General features: G+C 34.1%; 1 protein-coding gene across 4 annotated transcripts in view; it reads right to left on the bottom strand.

The window, feature by feature from the left end:
* The window catches only part of LOC119068101 (serine/threonine-protein kinase minibrain), a 60090-nt gene extending 36086 nt beyond the window's left edge, over window positions 1–24004 (bottom strand). For 2 of the 4 annotated variants that reach the window (XM_037171728.1, XM_037171806.1), the window contains exons 1-2: window positions 23212–24004; window positions 11818–12225 (exon numbers count right to left, since the gene is read on the bottom strand). In XM_037171728.1, the coding sequence (XP_037027623.1) occupies window positions 11818–11845 (28 nt within the window). In that variant the 5' untranslated portion in view covers window positions 11846–12225; window positions 23212–24004. Of the gene's footprint in view, window positions 1–1590; window positions 1955–11817; window positions 12226–23211 lie in introns of those variants that run through there. The other 2 variants (XM_037171569.1, XM_037171652.1) reach the window with 2 other exon arrangements.
* Between the last annotated feature and the right edge of the window lie 527 nt (window positions 24005–24531).

Below are 24531 nucleotides of genomic sequence, written 5' to 3'. Positions count from 1 at the left end.
ACAGCATATATATCGGGATACAAATGTGAAAGGTTAAGTTATGCAAGTTTCAGTAATCTACGAAGGACTTCAGAGGTCTTACCGAGGCTTTACAGTATATGCATACTAAGGAAACAAAATTGAAAAGCTTAAAAAAATCTCGGAAAACCACTCGCCCAAAGTTGTTTTTTCACAACAATTTTCGCGGTATTTTTCCTCGTGTTTCGGTTCGTCCTAAAAAAAAAACTTCGACTAATCACAAAATAAGTAGAACATCGATGTTAATGTCGAGGCCACACAATAAGTGTATTACTGAACCGTGCAAAATGTTTGAGTGCGAAAAAAGCAGAAAAAATTGTTGACATGAAAATGGAAATTGGTTCAACAATATTCAAGTGACTATGTACATTGTACAGTTTGTAGTATTTACATGGACAAATCGACATTTACTGCATATGTAATGCAAATGAAGATAATTTGTATGGTTTGGTTGATGGCTAACAGTGGTTGTATAGGCTATGCTAATCATGCAAGGTATCGTTATGTGCATTCAGTGCATGCGTTAATCATTGACTTTGTAATAGTAATTGAAGTAATCATCCGTGTGATTTTCGGTATCATGTTTGTGAAATTACAAGTATACTTCATTGATTTACTGACTACTTTGTCATCAATTTATTAGGTACTGCACAAGTGATGAGGATATTATGTCCATTTTGTCGGTGTATTTTCAGAATTTCCAGAGATCTCATCTCAATAAACTTTTTATTTTTAATTATTATGATTATTCGATTCGTTCAATGAATGTTGGTGAGGTTCTTTAACCCCGTTCGTTTAATTTATGGTTGGCATAGTGTTGTAGATTCGTTTTTTTTCGGTTTCTTTTAAGAATCTTTGAGATTTTGTTGTTGTTGTTCTCTTTTCAATTTACTCGCAAAAAAATAAAATTATTAAAATCACTTTGAAGTGAGACGAATGGAAACCGGTGCGATATATAATCGAGTGATGTTGGTATATTGGAGAAAACGGTAGTTCGACGAATTAATTAGCTTTTTTTTCGAGAACTACAAGTTTCAGTTATCGATATTTGTGGAATCAGATTTTCGTCCATTCCAGTGTACCTGAACCGTTTGCAAACGAAGCATGGCTAAAGATGTTCATAAAGAAAATGTTTTTCTTTTTTAAGTTTTTCTTAATCTATAAATATGATTAAATATGACTATGCATTGCATAATATGCAAGCCCTATAGTAGCAAACTTTACTCTTTAAAACTTCAAGGAATAGTTTCAAAAGTGCTTTGAGAATTTTAATACGAAATGGTTGTACAGATTGCTGCGTATTTTTGTACTCGACTGCGTGCATTTATTTGCATAAATAGATTTGGATTGAGTTATTTCTTCGGGCAAATTAAGCAGACGTTCGTTACATAACGATGCGGATTTTATGCTCTTACGATAGATCTACAAACTTTTATTAACAATTTTCCACAGCATAGAATGGGATAACTAAAGTTTCTTATTATGATACCATCTGGAGATAGAATCCATTTGAATCATATCTCCAATGTTAGCGGAATTTGTTACATAATTCCGATTTATAGAGTTTATTACCATTTTTGTATTCATCTGGCCATTCCCATGAATGAGATATATAACACACTGCAGTCGACATAGTTTAACAGCTACAATAACCCATTCACAGATTTGGAGACTATTACTGAAAGTATGATACACCTCCTTTATAGCAGCAGCAGCAGATCTATTTTTCGTCTTTTTTTTCAAATTCAATTTTTCACTCTCAGTTATACTTTATAACGTTGCGTTCAACTAACAATCCACGTCTTCACTTCATAAATAAATTAATAGAACTGACAATAACCAACAACCGAACAACCACAAAAAAAACAACTAATTTTGTCGGCAATAAACTGGGTGCAATGTCGTTTTAAATATCGGTATGACAATTATTACTGTCGAAGACGAAAAATCGTTACGCAAAAGTAAAAATGTTAAAATTGCACACTCCTAGTAATAATCCCAAGTGTATGCCGCAGAGCATACATGCGACTAAAATGTACTTTAATGAGAGCTATTTAACGTGTGTACGAAATTGCCAAATGCTCAACGACGTTATAAATAACGTAAACAATGAATTGAGAAATGATGTACGAAAACTTGATATATACAATCAATGTATACCGTGTGTACGTTCTGCACGAGTTCTATATGGGAACTTTTTAGAGTATTAAATGCGTCTATGTTTAAGTGCTAAAAGTTTTACAACAGAGCTTACATTAATGGGAATTATTGTCATTTTATTTATTTAACATTAGTTAACAGGAGAAAAAAAATGTTTAATCGGCTCAGTCAAATTTTAACATTTTTTCAACGATATATAAGTAGCGTTCGGTTCATATAAACATTGCAGAAAAACCACCTGCTTTTTCGATGAGTATTACACGGGATGAATAAATTTGCACATGGATTGGTCGCTGTTTGGACAGGTAACATTCGTTCTGTTTGCGTACGTAAATTATAAAAGCTTACACGAACACGTAGATGAAAGGGTTGTTTAGTGCAGTCGAAATGATCCAAGATTAGTGCAACAATAATTTGAAGTTTCGACAAAAAGTGCTGTTGAAATTCGAATTGCACGACTTGTTGAAATATAGCAGTTTTTATGGAAAACGTACAATCTATGACTACCCTGCGTTACACGCATAAAATGCAAACAAATTTTGGGCTACGCTTTTGTAAATATGTATTTCTGCATTAAATGTGTAAATAATTCGTTATTTCAGAGCCTCCACTCCGACCTACAAACTCTGCACGAAACACCTGTCTAGTCGACTTCTGTCGCTCAATTGTTTGTGCTCTTTTTGTGAGGTGAAAATTCTTCACTGGTGGTGTCGTTGATGATATAATTTCAGAGAGTGAGTGTAAGTTTCAAATTTCTGTTTTAGTCTTGTGGCAACACTAATCAAAACAACAATTGTTCGGTGTAGTCAGACGCCTATTGTTCTTTCATTGATAAGCTTTTTCATTCGCCACCCTATGCTACCGAAATAAGCTGGTACTGAGTACCAGTGGACTAAAGCGTTCTCTATCTGCGAAAAAGTCGAACTGTGGCGAAAGACTGTTAATACTAATGACGACATAAATAGGAATGATATTGACTAGACATTTCGCATTAAATGCCGGAAAGGATGTTCGTAGGCGTAGTAATGACGGTTAATAACGTTTTCATTAAACATTTTCGATGTACCGCTGCACGGAGCGACATAGGAGAAGGGATATCACAAGCTATTTTTTCCATATTTTTTCACAAATATTTTTTTGGGAAAATTAAGGAAAATGTGGAAATTGTAATGAAAGTGTAAAACATGTATGGTCTATCGTCCTCACGGAGTACATAAAAATTAGATTGTCAAGAGCACTCATTTACATATTACTTTGATCGACCATACCTCTTCTGTAATTTCATTGGGAAATAGTTGGAAAATTCAAGAAAATATGGAAAAATGTTCGTGCACAAGAGTCAGTAAAATCAAACCACTTGAACCAATAAACAAAAGTTCGTCGCAGTTTTCGTCAACTGTACGTTTATGTGAGAGAAAAGTCTTAAAGTAAAAGCAGAATACCAATTTCGCTAAACGTAATAACCCACCATGATTGAATACAGTTTTTTTTCTCGTCCGTTTCCAGACTTCATAAGATAATCGTTAAATGAAATACCACTTGACCCTCTAATAAAATGTATTTCGTATCTTCGTCCGGTCCATAGATAGCCAGAAAAAAATTGAATAAAGGAAGAAGAATGAAAAAAAAAACGGAAAATATCAACCAAGAGCAACCTTACGATGATAAGCTTGATATAGTACAGAGAAACGAAATAGGGGTATTTCTTTAACGTGTATCCATTGATCATGGTTTGTATGCACATCAATAGCGTGCTAAACGTGTCCTCGAATGTTTTCAATTCACAATGTGAACAATTTCTTGATTTATTTTTCTCTACCAAATGCATTCTTTCACCGCTTTAGAATATCCATTGCATTGCCCTTTTAAATCAACCCGACTGACGCCAAACACCAAAGCATACTCAATTTAAATCACATCGTTTTATGCTTCGCCGTTTTTATAGATACATGTGTGTTATTGTGATCTGGGTTGTTCTGTCTCTCGTTGTTCGGAAATATTTTTCCTCTGTTGCTACACAAGAACTCGTGCCAAATACTATGATAATGATAATATTTTGCCTTATACCAGTTTTCCATTCTTAAATCACACCAGAGTGAAAAGAGTAATACAAAATAGATGAAAAAAAAACAACAAACAAACGAGCCAACGGAACAACAAGGGAAAATAAGATTTAAAACAACATAAGAAATAAAATAAACTCGCAGTGGTGAGAAATAGTTATTTGTTTACCTAGGGGCGAAAATAGGAAAAATGGGTGTTGTTCGCTCGAGTTGGCGTTTTCTTTTTCTATCAGAGGTGAACACAACGTTTTTCATGCGAACATATTGTGTTTTGCCGTTTTTCTCCACGCGAAACGAAAACCTCGATTCGCCATACTATTTTCGACAGTGACATTTTGAATGAGAAAAGTTCTATTACTCCCCACGGAAGAGAAAGTGAGCACTTTTCTCACTAAAAATGTCATTGGAAGAATTATAAGAAGCTAAATTTTCAACAATACAATCCAATCGACGTTATTCAGTCCACATGCGATTTACACGGTTATAATACATATACATACGTAAATGTCGTGAAGTTGGCAATGCATGTGGATTGAATAAGGAGAATTGAATTGTAAATGTAACTTCTTATAATTCCGGGACTGTATCGAGGGGAGAAAATAATGCAAAAAAATGCGTGCATGAAATAGTAAATATGTTACTAGGCACCTTTTTGTTCCGTGTGACATATACTATTTTTCACTCAGGCCGACCAAAAAGTCACATTCCGAACAAACCCTAACAACAAACTTAAATTAAATATTTTGTTTACTGTGTTATACACTGCGATCGCCTTGATCACTGTGACATCATTCATATTTTTTACGTCGTCAATCAAATTAATCTAATCAATGTTTCGCAAATGTTGACTTAATTCTTCATAACAAATGTGAAAAAATCCTAAATAAAGTGACATAACTGGGTACGAAAAGTGACGTGACTACACAACTGGACACGAAAGATGAAAAAAGTGAGAGAGAAAAAAATGTTGTTTTGGCACTCTATCTGGTGAGAGAATGTTTTTTGGTGCGCCTGAAGGAAAAATATTTTTCATACCTAGGACCACCGTCCAATATAAAAATCCTATTCGTACCACGGACTAAAAGTTTTTTTTTTCAGCGTATTCGCCTTCGGCTCTGTCTGGAAACTTCTCACACGCTAAAAAAGACTTTTATTCCTAGGTACGAAATGTACTATTTTAATGTGAAACATTAACTCACTTCATTTTCAACATAAAATTCGATGTTGTTCTCACTCCGTATGAAATATCGCATCCTCTTTATATTAACTTTTTTCTTCTTTCTTTCGTATGTGTTGTTTCTCTGGGTCGTTGGTTTATTTTCATTCCGAAAATAGCTTATCGCGATAATATTTTTAAATTATTCTCTCGATTTAGATTTGAATATACGTGTCGTTTTGTCATTCAAAATACATGCACACCAGAATTCTACTTGGTCTTTCATTCTCTCTCTCTCTCTCTCTCACTCTCTGTTTTTCTTTCTTTTTGTCGTCTCCGTTTCAGTATTTTCATTTTATTTATTTTCCTACTCTCGTAAATTTGTTATTTGTCCACATTATGTGTGCATTATATATGTAAATGTTCGACAACATTTATATCTATTTATTTGGGGCTATTCGACGATTCGAAAAGTTTTATTCAAATTCGTATTGTAGAACACGTTTTTTTTTAAATTACATAAACGCTGCCGTATGTGCAGACTGATTATGTAAATAGCTATATTTTCCAGATTCTTCTTCTTCAGTTGATAATCCCTTTGACTGAAATGTTTGGTGCTGACAAATAATTCTTCTTTAAATTCGTAAAACGTTCCTGTCGGAAGGAGTAGCCACGCGATAGCTTTAGGAAAAACAATATTTATATTTGAAGTAAACATTTAATGTTTGGCGTTTTATAAAAGATAAGTTCGCGGATTGTGTTCGTACGACGAAAGTTCAAGTTAACAAGGAAAAGTGTCAAGAAATCTGAAATCAGAACACCAAAACCAAAAGTTTATTAATGGAATATATTTTGTGCCAACGCTTCAGAAATATGACAAAATTAAAAATGTATATCAATTTATGCAACGGACTTCCACAGAGAGTATGTACCTGTTAGATCTCTCACACAAAATTCACAAAGTTGATAATTTGTTCGGGTTAATTTTTATCAACTCGGTTATGCATGCAACACATTTTCAATACTCGATGCTTTCGCATCAAAAGCATATTCACTTAAATTTTCTCTACAATGGTTTATACATACCGAAGAACCGAACCCTTCGTGTGAACAGTATGAATTTTGCATGTCAAAAGTTCTCATTAAAATTAAAGCGATAATTCTACGTATATGTCAGCCATATCAATTATACTATATTTTTCTTGCGGGCTATACCTTCATGTGTAACGAGTTTAGTGTTGAAAAACTAACATTTGACGATACTTATGTCACATTCGTCTACACGCTATTGGAATAAAGAGGAAACGACAGGTTGTATGAATTAATATTTCAGTTCAATTTGAAATAATACTGATTGTATGGTAACTAAACCAATTAGTGCTTTGCAGGAGAGGCAAGTGCATGGAAATAGGTGTGCCTCGCATTTCTTTGTGATGTTCATAACGTCATTTTTTGTATTCATATAATGTAGCCGTCGTTGGTGAGAGTCAGACAGTCCTAACCAGACAGGCCTTTTAAGATTTTAATTCTATGTTTCTAAAAATTTAGGAAATTGTTAAGAGTTTTTAGTGATTTTATGGAATTTTTAAGAATTAAACTCCTAAAAATAAGCTATGGTTGTAACAGTCCTTAACATTCCACTCAACAAAAAGTACTCCGTGAGAGAGCCGTGAGAGAGCAGGCTGTCAAATAAACAAAGGAAAAATTGAAAAAACTCAATTTTGTCTCTCACACGGAGTACTTTTTTGGTAAGAGGAAATTTCATGCGAATAATGCTTTAGACTTGTAAAAGAGAAGTAACCAATCGTTACTTCAACTGGACTGGAGCTCCAATTAAACTGTGATATTGGCTTGCTTATCATATTTTAGGTGAATGTAGCGCGTTGTTCTACGTAAATAATCTAGTACTTCAAAGTCTGAGCAACATAACTGAATTGAATTTGTGTAAACTATTGACAATGAATTAAAATTATAAATTAATTCCAATTTTAACCTAAGTTTTGTTAGCACACCTAGCAGCATTTAATCATCATCTTTCTCGTATGTTCTTCTCTAACATTTGAGATTGAAATGTAACGAATGTAACGAATGTTTACTTATTTTATGATGAGCAAATTTAAGACTCTTAAGTTATGTGTTATGTTTGCTACTTGAGCATTTCTCCATTTAAATTTCCGTCAACGAGCATCATGCACTGCAGAATATTTTGAATGATGGAAAATAAATGCTTATTCAAGAATAGAAATGGCCGAAGTTTGACAAGCACTTTAGGTATACTCCATCCAAAAAGAAATGTGTTCATCAAAAAGTTTGAAGCATTTTATCAAAATTTTCTCATATGCACACTCCTGCCATCGATATTCACTTAGGAATTGTATAAAGCTTGTCTATTGCATTGTTGAATAAAATATGCTGAAATGTCACTCCAGGTATCGCTTGGTAGTTTGCGGATCATAATATCATCTGCCAAAAAGCGAGATTTCGCAGATGCGCATTACATCTTTTAGATTGCGATTATGCATTGTGTGAACATCGATGAATTTTACTAACTCTATACGGGAAAGGAGACCGACAAAAATAAAGAGCAAATGTCGAATGTCCTCATTCTTTCAATTGTTTCATCAATCTATGGAAAGTTTAAGATCATTTGTCTAACATTGAATGGTAGAATTTTAAATTAACAAAAAAATCTGGGCCTCCACATGAAAAGCGACTCCATTTCTCTTATAAAAAGTGTCCATGGATCAGACAGAAAACGGCTTAGAGTGTGTTCCCCTCCCCAGGCCGTTAAAGCCAAGCATTTGTCATTGAGTGGAGAAGATCGCAACTGATCATCATTTTTGGTAGAAGTAGACATTGAGGATATCTAAATATCAGCATAAATAAGGTAGCCTTAAATACTTTTAGCATGTAAAGTCCATTACATAACTCGGAATCAAAATGGAAAAAGTCACGTTATCGTGTGTTTATTGACCTCGCCTTCACATGAACAAAATTTACACAAAAACTCGAGGCTGTGGACACTGTGGAATTTTTGGGATAGGTCAATGGAATGTTTTGTGATAAGAAATGGAATTAATGGAATTAGCCGGAATTTTTGGATTTAAATGGAAATATTGGAATTTCGAGTGGAAGTAAAAACTAATATTTGGGATTGTTGTGTTGACAAATACTCATCTGACATTGACTCCGCGTTTCCCCGTGAGAGACGTTTCCCCGTGTAAAACGATCTAATAGTTAGTTATGTATCTGTGGTGGACGGTATATTTTAGGCACAAACGTTTAGTCACCGTCCACAACAGATGCGTATACAACTTTTCATGATGGCCTAAATTACGAGAAAAATTCCAAAATTTATCCCCAAGGCATGGAAAATCATTTACCGTCCGGGTCGCCGACTTTACAAGAAGCGAAATAATTCAGCAGTAACTTTGGAATCATCAACTGTAATAATTGTCAAACATTACTGCGATATATGTAAGAAGATAAGAGCATTTCTAACGATAACATAAAAAGTTTTCAAATTTAAAAATATCCGAATCAAAAGCTACAAAATGATAAAGAAAACAAACATCCATCGTCGTCGTGGATCAACTTCATTACACACATTAGAAAAGGTATATTTATATCATGTGCCAAATGTACCATGATGTACACAGTTAAAGGTAGATCTGTGTTACCATGCATTAAAAAGGATTTCGTCTATTTTGCCGTTGCACATGGTTTTTTTTATTCTGTTTGTAAAACACTTAATAACGGAATGCCGGAGTAAAAAAGAGTATGCAGAAATTGTTTACAATGTGAAATGGAACTTCAATTTTATTTTTCTCTGATTCGAAAGTATTTTTCATATTATTTCCATTTTCACAACCAATTTCACCGCACAGAGACATATATATGTTTGTGTGTACATTGTACATAATATGGAGAATCGGTTATCGGAATAGTATATATATTGTTGTAAATTCTTTTATTGTTATACAGTACATGTACTACTTATATGGTGATTATGCCATATATTATGTTACATGCCAGTTATTGAAACCGCATGGAATTTATAATGTAAAAATGAATCCAAAAATGTTATTGCTTTTCCAAGAATTCGAAGCAAGAAGGGATGCATTTTATACACACAATATAAAGTTCATAAATAAAGCACACTGTTAATGGACAACCATTAAACAATCTTTTTGAAAGATATATTTATGCAGATACTTCATTGATAAAATGTCTTTATTGCAATTTCTTGTAATGAAGTAGGTTTATCTATGAAATTTATGTTAAAGTAAGTTTATTTTCATGTTATATCATCACACACACAATGCTCCTACATAAGCAAGCTTGCATTTGAAGATAGAGAGTAGCAAAAAAAAGCGAACGAAAGAAAGCAGAATGATGGAGTTTTATCGTCGCATTAGAGTCGGGATGCTATTTAAAATAAATAAAAAAAAATTGAATAGATTTTCAATTGTGGAAAATAATTTATGGAATGTACATTTTGAACGAGCCATAGCCAAGAAAATAAAAATATTTCTGTGGCACTGCAAAATGTAAATTTGATTGTATTCCTGCAGCTTATATACGAAGACGAATGAAAGTATGGAATCAGTTGACATTTTTCTAGGATTAATGTTTGATGCATTTAATGCAATCAATATTGATTCTGTATACTTACTCTCTGGACTCGGGTGCTAAAGCTATTTTGTCGAAGTATTCCCTTATATTCTTTAAATTTTATATTCGTCAACGAAATAATTCTAAATAGCAAGGCGAAAAGTTTGATATTTTTACGCGTGCTGTTTACAGTTTTAATTTTAAATTCAGAATTGGTAGGTTTCATATCATAAAAGGTCTGGAGCATCTGACAGAGAAGTAATGCTTCGGTTGATACATCTACGCCTCTCCTACTAGGGACTTTTTTTTTAGAAAAAAACGTTTTTGATGTTTTCACGAATTTGGCATTTTTTTTCTCCAAACTTCCAGTTTTTGGGAAAATTATACGAAAATTTAAGTTTTTTTTTTAATTGGTGTGAGCCTCGTAGTTGGTGCTTGATGACAGTTGAGAAAATTGAAATCTTCACAAGACCAGCGGGAATTAGGGAAATAATTTTGTTAACAAACACTAACGCACGAGTCTATTCAATCAGAATGAGAGATTCTTCCAAAATTTCTCCAGTTACGCGAGCTGTACAGGGTCGTGTGGGATGTCATTACAAAGGTAATCACATGTACTATTGAGCCAAATAGGGACCTACTGGTTTTAAAATTCATCCACACTGAAATATTTCCAGTTAAGTTTTTAATCGAAGACTTACACTGTTCTTACATAAATTTCTCGAGTTACACAAAAGGTACATGGTCGTGTGGGGTATTATTTGAAAGGTAATTTTATGTGCTTTTGGGCCAAATAGGGTTCCATGTGGTTTGGATACATCTACGATGAAATGGAAGTTCAACTGTTTAAATGTCCGTATTTCATCGCATATGCATCTAAACCACTTAAGACCCTATTTAGCCCAAAATCACATAAAAAAACCTTTCAAATGATACCCCACACGACCATGTACGTTTTGTGTATATCGAGAAATTTCTGTAAGAACAGTGTAAGTCTTCGGTTGAAAACTTCAAGTGAACAAGTTTCAGTGTCGATGAATTTTAAGCCCAATAAGTCCCTATTCGGCTCAATAGTACTTGTGATTACCTTTCACATGACACCCCACACTACCCTGTAAGGCTCGTGTAACTGGAGAAATTTTGGTAAGAAAAGTGCAAGTTTCAGTTTCGAAGAATTTTTTTAAAGTGGTTTTGGCTTCTAGGGTCCTTTCTAGGTACATATAAAAAATTCCAATAGAAAATGCGTCCGATTTCGGTAGGCTGTTTTTCAAAAGAATCCCTCAATGCTGAATACATGATTCAATAGGCTACAACTTCCATCAGTTGATCGTTCCTATCTATGATAAAGACGAATTATAGACCAGTCTCTTCGTTTGCATCAGAGACAATGGTCCTAGATTATACATTTTTCAGGTTGGTATGTTCTGTTTCCAGACCATGAAACACAGATCCCTTTGTTTCGATTCCTGAATGGTCTTAGATTGGATGGAGAATTTAAAAAGGAATTGTATGGAAGTTCTATGCAACGTTTTGAAAAGCCACTTGCTTCAATTGATTCATGTTCTCGCTGTGGTTTCCGAACCACAGTCTCATTTTTACAATATTTTCATTCACGGAAATATTCTATAGTGATTCTGTCTTGTACATGAATACAAATAGATGAATGAGGGAGGGAAAACATTGGAAAAATGAGACTGTGGCTCGGTATTGTCTACTAGGACAATTATAATTGTTAAAAGTAAATTCTTTTGTTAAGTTAAGATGTATTGGTTAAATAAGTTTGATATAAGAAAAAAATTCACTTACGTTTCTGTTTTGTTTTATCCATTAGCATGCTAACTTATCCAATCCGAAGCTAAAACTAGCACTCTAATGATTTGATGTCACTTTTACTGTTTTGGGGTCAAATCAAAGTGTAAAAAAAGTTCTTGTCTCTCACTCTCCACTCTCTACCCGACTTGTGGATTTAGTAAACGTTTGTCCACAATCTTTTTTCTATAATTCGATTTTTTTTCTTTTTTTCAACCGTTCGATTTGAAAGCACTTAGTTCCCGTTCCTTGAAAATTTGATACTTAAATAACATTTTGAATTCATCATTTCCTTTTGGCGCGTTAACACACAATAAATAAACAAATTTTTACTGATTACGGACACCATAAACAATTAATTCATCGACGAATTATCCGTTGTCGAACGCTTCTCAACGAGAATATCTGCAATAAAATAGAAAACAAAATTAGTAATTCCTTCGAAATGATTAAATCAATAATGGATATGATTCTGCAGTATTTTTGATCATATGCTACACAGAATTATTTCCCGGTGGATGTTATGTATCAGTACATCTTTGTATAATTTACTACCTGTGTAGGTAGACCTTTCAATGCTTTTTAGCTTCTGCCTACCCGTGATGCAAGTCAAAGATTGAATGTGATGTGTACAACCATCTTATTGTATTTTCCCTATTTTCCATAAAATTACTACTTCAGCGGGGCTAGTATTTACTTATGATCGTTATGTTCTCCCCTTGTTTTCCCACCATGTTTATGCATTGATGTGCAGAGTTTATATAATGCCTGTGCAAGTATAGTTCAAGCTTATAGTAAAGTTAATTAAAAGCAATGGATTGAATTCAATACAAAATGAGCAAATTTTAAATAGAAATGAAAATGTTGGTTCCACAGACATGGTGCTTCACAGTGCTGATTGTTGTTACTGAATAGTTTTCTGATTACTTTCCTTTCAGCTATATCTTACAAAATCTCTTAAGCCGCTTATCAATGGCAGAACGTTCATCTTTGAAGTAGGAAAATTATTTTTTTTAAATATGGTGAACCAACTGATGTCTATAAAGTAAATGCGGAGTTATGAGGATAAAAATCTAAAGGAAAAAAATTATTTCTTCCGTTTCCATTGATCAGAAACGTAAAAGAGGCCAACACAGCAAACGGACAGCATGCATCCATTCATTTTTATTTAATTAAAATACTGTGAATGTCAGAGCATTTCACATTTTTTGTCTCTCTGTTGTAAAGCGCGCAAAATGTCTTATAATATCGATATGCGTTGAATGAAAATGGCTATATACGAGAACAGAAATAATGGGAAGACGCAATATGAGCGTACTATGTCAACTTTTTCAATAACAAATTATAAAGACACGAGATATGAACAACGACATAGACATTCTTGAATATCTCAGTTCTTTTTCGTTCGTTTCTGTAAAAGGTTAATCTGCATAAACTGCGATTTTCCAATATTCGAGCTAATTTTGTGTGTAAACCAAATAGTATTTTTCGTACATAGGCCCCACTTTTTCTCCAACATGAAAAATATTATTCGTACCACCGACTAATTTTTTAGCGTATTCGATTCGAGACCTCGCCTTCGGCTCTGTCTGGAAACCTCTCACACGCTATAAAAAGACTTTTAGTCAAGACAGGAAATGACGATTTTTTCAGCACCAGTATTAAGTTTTACTTACGAGCGAAGCGAGTAAGGAAAATTAGGACGTGTGCTGAAAAAATCCATTTACTGTTGAGGCACGAAGTTCGTACTACGAACAACGTCTTGTGTACTGGACAACTGAAATAGACAGAACCCATCAATTTACTTGGAAACATAACACTTCACATTCACCATATTAAATTTCAAAACCGTCCTCGCACGATAAATCGTAAAGAAATGAAAATTTTTCCCGCACGACATATCGTTTGGGAAAACCTGACATTTCAGGTCAGGACAAAAAATCATGGCAAAATATGTCGTATTTCAGTTGTGCGGTGCACAAATATTATTTGACACACATTTTCATATCAGGGGAATTTGGTTTTGCGTTTATTTATATCACTTTTAGTGTGGCAATTACTATAATATACATTTTATCAATGGGTGTTTTGACATTGTTTAGTATCAACGGTATCAACGGCACAATAAGAAATAATAGAAGTGGTGGTATGAACAGCAATGCATTACTAAAATGCTCAATTTTCCAAATTTTCTCAAATTTTCTCTCATTATGGTTTCTCCCACTTTTCTCTCATTATGGTTTTATCAAAAATGGTCCCAGGTAATCATACCCGAAAACATTACATCCATCTAATCCATCCATCTTAGTTCGGCACGGTAAACCGTAACGCACTTTGTGGATTTCCAGCTAAAAATACAATTTCTGGCGCGCTTACGGCTCGAATTATTTTTGTTTCACGAAACGGTTACCTAATTTAGTTTCTTTTATCGCATTAGCGCAATGAATGTCTTAAAGCAGACATTATTAACATCGACATAATTTTCTAGACCGATAAGATTACACAAACACAAATAATTTCAAATGAATAACTGGCATCAATCTGCATGATAATCATGACAATGTAAGTAAATGTTGGAGAATTTCTATTTTTTGTATCAGGCACAACTTTCAGTACACCTGTTAATCTCTTCAGAGGATTGAGAATTTTACACAGAAGAACTAACATTCAAGTTGATTGCAAAAATATACGAAAATGATGAACGGATTGAATTTCGGTTTGCCATTTTATTCAAAATATTTATGGTTGACCTATTATGGAAATAGATAAGGTTTACTACAACCGATAATAATGAGAATTGAAATTGAAATACGTATTAACGAACTTGTGAATGACAACCGCACATCATTTGTATGTAAAGTGTATCAAGTAATTGCGACCATAGGGTACGTATGTGCAACAATCAGCGAATCTTCAACATTATAATAGACTATTATGACGGGGAAATTTTCGTTGTGACAAGCATGTGGTAAGTGACAAACCATAGGACTGCTCCTAGCATCAACATAGAAAATATTTGGAGTGTAATTATGCTTTCAACGTATACGCACGCATTTAACAAAATTTGGAGGCTTTTCGATGTCTGAAATACGAGTGCTAATGCTTGGAGCAGTGATATGAATATTGAAATTTGATGACAGCACTTACAAAATGTTGTAAACAATTCAGAGGCAAACTGCACATTGACTGTGGATCTTTTACTAGACCAGCTAGCGAGTTCTGTAGTAAAGCAATGTACACATTTACGCAACGCTGCGGTCAAAAAAAAAATTGTTTAAGAGAGATATCGCCAAAACTTCAGGTCATTTTTTTTAAATTTTGGGAACAAGCGGTCTCCGATTTCATTGAGTGATAGCTCGGCGGACTCGTCTTTCAATTCTAGGAAACACATATCTTTCACTATTTCTTAAATAAAAATTGTTTTCTGTGAAAAGCGTTCAAAAGTAAAGACATGTCATAGGGTACCGAAAACAGTTTTTCGCCAATAATTTAAGAAAAAATAATTTTAAATTGTTGTAATGTCGGTCTTGGAAAGACCTACAGGTAGAGTATACGCACTGGCTGGTGCGAGTACATCCACGAGAGTTATGACTAAAAATATTGTGAATGTTCGGAGAGTCCGCCTTTCCTGCAGCTTCGATGTTCCACTGAACTGAGTATGGAGTGTTGTAGCTGGCCTCACCCGCTATGGCTCCACATATAATCGAACCAAGTACTTTTGTGCTGTCTTGGAAAAAAAGTTGATGACAAAATATAGATTTTTTCCTTCTTTCTGGGGGGCCCCACCTGCTGGAACAGCGTCTGGAACGGTACTATGGCAGTCCTTTTTTATCGTCTTCTATTCTTTTACCTTATCAATAGAAAAACTATTGCGTGGAGGTATTGCCGAAAAAGTGTTTTCGGTACCCTCTGACATGTCATTACTTTTGAACGCTTTTCACAGAAAATAATTATTTTTTTTCGAAAACGTGAAAAAAATACGTGTTTCCTAGAATCGAAAGACGAATCCAACGAGTTATCACATATTAAAATCGGAGACCGCTTGTTCCCCAATCGCCTGACGTCTTGGCGATACCACTCTTAAAGCCTGAAATGTTAAGGTTTCGAATTTCCAGCTTTTCAAGACCGACAAAATTTTCAATAAATAAGCTTGGATTCTCGCTTTATTATAGTACAGTAAAAAAAGAACCATGATTTGATAAATAATGTCGTACCATGTTAACTAAAAGTACCTGGCCTAGTGTTACAAAAATCGACTTTGTGCAACACGGTACGACGTTATAATGAAATTTATTGGAAATTGTATTAAAACATCTACGCTTACGTTTTTTTTGTGTTATTCATCTTTCGCCCGTCCTGACAAAAGCATAAAGCAGAAATATATTAACAGAATTATAAAACATCCTGTGTTACAAGCAAATGTTGCGAAACTGTACGTAACTTACTATACATGGTAGTGTAATGTTGTTATTTACCGAACAGAAAACACCATCTCTTTGCCAAGACCCATAAAATTTGAATTGTTAATTATACTTCGGTGTATTTAATTACTTTTTAATTTTTATGGCATGTACCTAATTAATAATTATCACGTCCATTTAATTAGTCATGAAGGGAAAAAATAAATAAAATTGGTTGATGTGTATGATTGGCCAACGGGGGCATTCACATCTCGAAGAGAAATTAAAATTTCCATGACATTTTCAGTGGTATTAAAAAAATAATTTTCGAAAATTCGAACAAAACAAAATTTTAATTGAAATTCCCTCACTGCTAGACTATATCGACAGGAATATGGAAAAATCAGGCCACAACCGTTCGCGTTGAATTGGGTATTACAAGGATAGACGAAAGATTATCTATATTTTATCAGATAACATCATTCACCGTAATTATCTACAGATTGAATAAGTTAGTGGAAAATAATTTTTTTTCGAGAATTTGATTCGATTCGATGCGGCGCAAGATGATAAATAAATAATTGCCAGTTTTCATAATCTTCCTTCTTTGTTGTTTATACACATGATCTTCTAATGATACATGTGAGCCGTGGATTTGGTATCGATTTAATTCAATAGGTGGATTTACCTCGCCTATGCTAATGGTTTTATGACATCGAGAGCAAAGTACTTTATTAGGCTCGAGACGTGTAATTATTACACATGGCCTGCGGAATCGTGTAGTCATGAGACTATTCCGCAAACCGTGCGTCATAATACACATCGTGAGCCTAATAAAACACATTGTACCGAGATTCATACAAGGATTTATGCAACATAGGCATCTAAAGTTTGGAAATGCACATTATGATGCTGAGTTGCACAAAGTTTTTTTATGCCCCTAGTGCGATAAAGCTTTTTTTAGACACTAGATTGTCACTCGATGCCACAGGTTTGTTTTAAGAACTAATATTAATCCCACATATTTGGGTGTAAGTCGAGACTTCATATTGAATTATTAAATTGTTAGTTGTGGGTTCAAAACTCAACCGCAACACAAATAATTCGTTTCATCATGTTGTTGTCCACAATAATGACATCTGACTGATCGGTTGAGTGATTGAGTCGTGGATTTAGTACCGTCGAAAACCTTTTGCTTCCACTTGATCATATCGTTTTTCCAAACTCCTGTCGCGTAGGAAATATTGGTCCAACTGAAAAACTAATTACGGTTCCGGACTCCTGAGGTCATGTGCTATACGCTAACATTTTATTTGACTAAAATCCTCCGAGAAAAATCTAATAATTTTTCTCTTGATATTACTAATAGTGGATCTGTTTTAAAACGACATATATTCGCGACATAGCGAAGCGTTTTTCTATTGATAAGGTAAAAGAAAAGTAGACGATGAAAAATGACTGCCGTAGTACCGTTCCAGATGCTGTTCCAGCAGTTGGGCCCTCAGAAAGAAGGAAAAAATCTACATTTTGGCACCAACTTTTTTTCCAAGACTTCTGTAGGTTTGCAGCACAAAAGTACTGGGTTCATTTATATGTGGAACAATAATGGGTGAGGCCAGCTACAACACCTTATACTCATTTCCGTGGAACATCGAAGCTGCAAAGAAGCCGGACTCTCCGAATATTCACTATATTTTTAGTCATAGCTCTCGTGGATCTACTAGCACCAGGCGGTGCGTATACTCTACCTGTAGGTCTTTCCAAGGCCGACATTCGTACAACATTACAACATTTAAAATAATTTTTTCTTGAGTTATTGTCAAAAAACTGTTTTCGGTACACTCTGACATGTCTTCACTTTTGAACGTTTTTCACAGAAAAAACATTTTTTAAAGAAAAAGTTAAAGATACGAGTTTCCTAGAATTGAAAGACGAATCCAACGAGCTATCACTCATTAAAATCGGAGAACGCTCGTTCCCAAAGCCTGAAGATCTGAAGATTTGGCGATATCACTCTTAAGACAAATTTTATGAAAGTGATTCCCTTATCAAATCAACAAAGTTATCGTAAGTTTCTTTGTTGTGCAAATGGTGGCGCTCTCACACTCCTGACTGTAATACTAATAGTCCACACATATCATTGGATATGATATAAGGTGTAAATGAAATAAGAATTGTCATTTATTCAAATGTTACAGCATCACAAATTTTAGTTGTGCTTCAATTGCGCAATATGTCGTTCAAGCGATGCCTTTGTAATGCAGGAAATTTCTTTTTCTGATTTGATTGAATCAAGTGCGATTATTTTGCGTGTTATCACTTAGCTTTGAAGTATGCGTTGTTTATAAATCGTGAACGTTGTGAGCATTTCGTCTTAATAAAAGGAAATTGAATAGAACGGCGCTTATTGCATAGACCAGATCGTTTTTTTTTTCAATTTTTGAAAACATAATAACTTCAATGATTTCAAGAATGTTCGGCGTTCCCACATTTTATGACAATACCAAGGAAAATGTTATCACTAAACGAACAGTGAACTAGAAAACTTTACGACGGTGTTTGTATGATGTATATTCATACATAAATTGTGTACGTACGTATTTATATGTATGATTTATAAGAAAAGGTATACTTTTGATATATAAATTGATTCCAATTTTATTAGGTTGTCGAAAGTAAACCGTTTCTTTATTTGCACTATTTCTCAGAATATGAATTTCGTATCGAGATTTATATTGCACGGTATTCATTTTTGTGTTATGGTAAAAAGTTTTGCAAACCGATTTTTTTTATCAACACAAAGACTTTTGTCACAGGTTTCTCTACAAGTACGAAACAACCGGTAGAGAACGCAACAAATCGCTGCAAATCCCCGTTTGCAAACATTCATACATACTATCATCACAATCTAAATTTTTATGTGTTTCAACAGTAACTTACATGCTAAATGCGTTGAAAACCGTAGTTACTACTTTCAACGCCCTCAGCATGTTAAATCCGTTACATAACTAGGGATAAAATGGAAAGTCTCGTTTTCTTGTTGATTTTTCCTAACTAGTGTTGACTTCGTCGCGTATTTTTGACGTCGTTTAGGAAAAAAACGTTCCTAACTTATGCTGAAAGGTTTTTTTTAGCGAATTCGAAAATCTTTCATTTGCTAAAATAACGCTGTTCAGAATGTGTTAGGAGAATATGCTGAGGGCGTTGAAAGTAATACTTGTAACATGAAAAGTACGGTTTTCGACACATGTAGCATGTAAATTGGTTTTACATAGTTCCACACGTATATGGAAGAAATGTGGACAGAATCTTATGTGGAACGAACAGAACGAATGGAACGAAACGAATGAAAAAGCAAACCTTATCTTAGGGTCCCTAAATCTATTTTTATCTTTTAATTTTTTTTAAGCTAAAACCATTCATTAAAACAGAATTCTACAAAAACCACAAATTTCTCTTTGTTATAAGTCTCCAAACAGGTTGTGTTTGTATTGTCCTGGAACTTGAAATGGAAAACCATCATTTCAGATCAGATGCCGAGGTTAGCCATACAATTTCAACCTGACCTCATGTTCGATTAGGTTAAAAACCAGGTTCAGATAAAAACTAAATCAGGTCGATGTGAACCTTGTCGGACTTCAGAACATTCGTTTGTCTTTATTTTCCAGATTGCTATGTTTACGTTCCAAATAAAGAAAAAATCGCAAAAGAAAATATCGTCTTGAAAGAACGATTTTCTTACAAAAGCTGTTTGGTGTTGTGGTTGTTTGAGATCTCTCATTTATGATTTAACAACTGTTATTGTTTTGATATTTTGGTAAATATTTGTAGATGAAAAATCCTCTAGAATGGCAATTTGCACACCACATCTCCAGTTGGCCCCTGTACTTCGTACGACACTAATAATAACATTTTAGCATCTTTTGATGGTTTCATTTGTTCTGAATTTGTTGCATATTTCGCGAACAAATTGACAAACAGATTTTGCCAGTAAGACGTGCTGCATTGAACATATCTTACCCAAAAGAAACGTAGACAATGAACAATATCCGGTAAAATACCCAAAGCTAAAAACTAGCAGACAAATAACCTGAACAAAAGAAAAACCTCGGCCATCCGAACTAGCAGAATGGAAGAGATTCTAAGAATTCGGTCAAAATAGAGAAGTAGTGTGGCTGGAACATTTATATAATAATGAACAGAAAAGCGTTAAATGTATAAAAAAGACGAAATGTGACGCTACCTGCATTTGAACTAAAATGCAAATTTTTAATTAACTTTACCAATAAGTAATACATCAACTAGAACAAGTATGCTGACTCCTCATATGTGCACCATAAATTTTTGTGTATCATTTCACACAAGCATCTGGGGTCATACTTTCCATGATTAACTTTTGTGTACTTACTACAACAGTTGTAGGAACTATTTTTGTGAATTCTCAATTAATATGACGTCTCCACATAAATTTTGTGATTTTTTTTTTTTTTTAGAAAATTGAGAGAATTTGAAATGGCTTCAAAATGTGTGGAAATGTTCAAAGGAAATGCTGACATTAATAACCAAGGAATGATATTCATTTCGTAATAACAAAAATTACAGAAAAGTAAATGTAAATATGACGACGTCTACCTGGTAGGTAAATAAGATAAACAACAAACGGTAAAAAAAAAAATTAAAAAAGCCTCTCTGCAGTCTGCACTCATTGCACATAATTTTTGATGACTTTGATGTTGACAAGTGTATTTTGAAGTACATCAAATACATAATGCTCATATAATAAACATTGCCATCAGCAAAAAAAAAAATTCTAAAACGAATACACCTTTTGACAGTTAAAGTACTCGTCGTGTGCAACGTAAAACTGTAATATCTACGTGTACGTACACCTAAATACCTAACAGAGCGATTCAGGTTTTTGCAAAGTCTTCATTAGCACACAGCGATTTTCGCTTAAATGTTTGTAAGTGAGCAGCTACTGCATTTCCCTAATTGGAATGAAACCAAAATGCTTTGATATAACACAAAGTTTACAAGCTAACTTGCTTATGGCAGTGATTTATTGTTTTGCAAACCACACACTTGCTAAAATAACAAATTTGTGAGTATGAGGGTCACGCTGGGTACCATAAAAGCCGACCAAGAGATCTTACAAATTTCGTCAAAAATTGATAAAGGCGCGCCCTGATGTCCTGTATAGACAGTCCAAGCCTGCACGAACTTATAACATACTATTGCAAAGGCACTACTGAATAGTTTCTCCATAGTGATTTCCTGTTTGTTGGGCTTTTTTCGGATCTATTAACGATTTCCCTAAGTTAGACCTTTCCGTTGTAATGGCCAATTTTCTCAAAAAATCAGCAAAATATCCTTCCATTCAATAGCGAATTCTTGCATCTGTTTTGTCAAGAGAGTCAGCGGAATCAACTGATGAATGTCAGTTCTGTACTAACTACTAAGGCCGAAAAAACGTCTTTGTCTAGATAGAGTCTTCTATCCCAATTACTTAATTTCAGAAGGGAATTCTATTAAGAAAATTAATTACGAGTCGGTCGAAGCATTTGGTACAGGATTCTCATTGACTGAAAAAATTTGAGTATTTGAAAGTAAAACCCTCTGTCCTTACATCTTGACCTATTTATTAAGTGCTTTAAACGTATTTCAACCTTCGTTAAGAACATTTCTTGGACACAATTTACTGATCTGATTAAAGGTTAATTATGTGTGATGAACACACTTTGCATATATAGAGACGACTTATAAGGATTCATAGTTGAGATGATTTCGTAACGAAATTTCATTTAGCAAACAGTAAAAATTGAGGGTTGGGGAGGGTTTCTTTCATTTCGGGCTTAGAGGCACCTAATAAACTGAGTAAAATGAGCATAATTCTAAGTTGTTCCATTAGGGCTAAAATGCACCAACACTTCGTAGAACACAGTGAAAACTGAACGATGCGCTACATTGATGCAATCGATGCTTTAGGATGTATATTGGCAAAATGAAATCAAGTTTTCTGAATCGTTTGTATGGAACGCAGTTCCATTAGTTTTCCATTCACAAAAAGTGCGAATTTCGCTAAATTAATTTCCTTGCCAGTCCAAACAGTCTATTTTGGTTGTGAATTACACTGGAAATTTCGCATCACATTGCTAGATTATGTACCTACACCGTCAGTTAGCGTCAATTTGACATAAATTAAAGGTCATATCATGAATAAAACCGAAAAATTCGTTTAGACAAATTTAAGTCACAACATTTGCTAATATGAAGACAGTATATCAGGGACTATTTTTGAGAAAACAATTTTCCCATACTTTCGTGAATTTTCCCACATTATCACAGATTTTCCCCATATTTCTCTACATTTTTCCAAAAAATGTTTTTGGAAAAATGTAGGAAATTTCGGGAAAATGTGTGAAAATTTAGGAAAACATTTCCCAAAAATATTCCCTGTGGTATGTATACGTAACGTAGGAGCCGATTATATTTGGAACGATTTACACGTATCAAACTAAAAATTCATTGAAGCTTGGTTTTTTTTTCTACATAGTAATGGTGACGAAGACGACGACGGCGGCGTCACCCACTCAAGGATTAGATAACCGTATAATTAAATCGAAAGATTATGTGATGTGCAAGAAGTGACTGTTTTTCGGAAAAATTGGTTTTCTTCTCGCTTTCACTGTCTATAAGAAAATGTCAAAGGAAAATGGTCATCAAAAATTTTGTAAAGAATAAATTTCAATATTGCGGTTTGCTGTATAGACATTTGTCTATAGAATGGAGTTGATTTGAGATCATTGAAATCAATTTTATGTGATGACGAATAAGCTACCTACAAAAAATAATAATTTTTTGTTGTCGAGAGGGCATGAATCATAAAATTTTTGGCGAAGTAAATCATCTGTTCTCTACCCTTGACAGAGTTAAGTTTCACAGTCTATTTAAGAGACTAAGTAATATAAAACAGAATGAAACTAAAACTTACGGTCAGAAATGCATTCGTGTATCCAAATTAAGTCCATAGATTAATGAATGACGATGTTTCTGTTAAAATTTTCCACGGAAATATTTATCTTTTTTGTTCGGTATATTAATATTTTAACACGAATTCAGAACAAAGTGATCACAACACGAATTTACTTGAACATGTTTCTCTTTCGTCAATCGGAACGCGGTCTTTTTCGGTATTTCTTTTTGTTGTTAAAACGAAAAATAAACTTTCAAAATTATTAAATACGCAATCTTTTGCTTATGTTAGATTCCAACGAACAACGCCAATGTTAACTTCTCACTTAAAATGATTAATCATCACAATGCCTTTTGGATATACACAAAAACATAAGTGAAACACAATATCGAATTAATGAATAAACTGGTCACAGAGTTTGTTTATTAAAACTGGTGTCTTTGCCGATTTACGTACTTTATTCGAAAATAATAAAAATATAATTAATCCAAACGGAACAGCCGAATATAATAAGATCGTTCACCTTTGGACTTTTTTTTTCTCGGGAATTGTGATTATTGTGAAACCGCTCGCTTCGGGGAAGAAAAAAAATATTTTCTTTTTTTACACGCCGATACACTGTGCATTCACTAATTCTTTGTACATTACGTCCAACTAGTCAGTCACACCGAATTATTTTATAATAATGTGTACACACTAGACAGATTTAGACGACAAAAATCATTGAATTTCGTGATATGAATTATTGGAAACTATACTCTCGGACCGAAAACATGGCGAAGGTATCACTTGTGTGTCGATGTGTTGGTGTCTATAATAATTTTTTTTTTCTGAGAAATTTGACGGGATATTTTACACTCGGATGCGGTCTTTTGGATGCGGTTGAGTGGCGTACTTTTGTGTTTTTGTCGTCCCTCTCAATCGGTTTTATTAGTGAATGCAAATGAAGGAGAAGCAACATCAGATGTTATTTGGATAGACCGGCGTAGTGCATCTTTTACTATATACAGGGGACTTTTGGTGAAAAGCTATGTTTCATTCACTATTAAAATACGTCTGACGGCGTAATAGGGTCAAAGCACCAACTACGAGTTCATGCTGTAATACGAGGCCTGCTTTGTATATTCTTTTGTTCGTTCGAACTTCGAACGAGTAAAATAAAAGAAAAGATAACATGGAGCTAATAATTGCTAGTTTTACCCATTTGTTTCGATCTAGGCAATTGTATAGCCCCTTGTATGGATAAAAACGGATCTCTATGGCTTCTTTAAGAACACATCAAAAGTTAATTTTTGTACCTGTCCCACAAATTTGTTCTACCATACACCTATACACACT

The sequence above is a fragment of the Bradysia coprophila genome, chromosome II (assembly GCF_014529535.1).
Source record: "Bradysia coprophila strain Holo2 chromosome II, BU_Bcop_v1, whole genome shotgun sequence".
Taxonomy (NCBI): domain Eukaryota; kingdom Metazoa; phylum Arthropoda; class Insecta; order Diptera; family Sciaridae; genus Bradysia; species Bradysia coprophila.
Note: the sequence above shows the minus strand (reverse complement) of the source record. Positions and strands in the feature narration are given on the sequence as shown.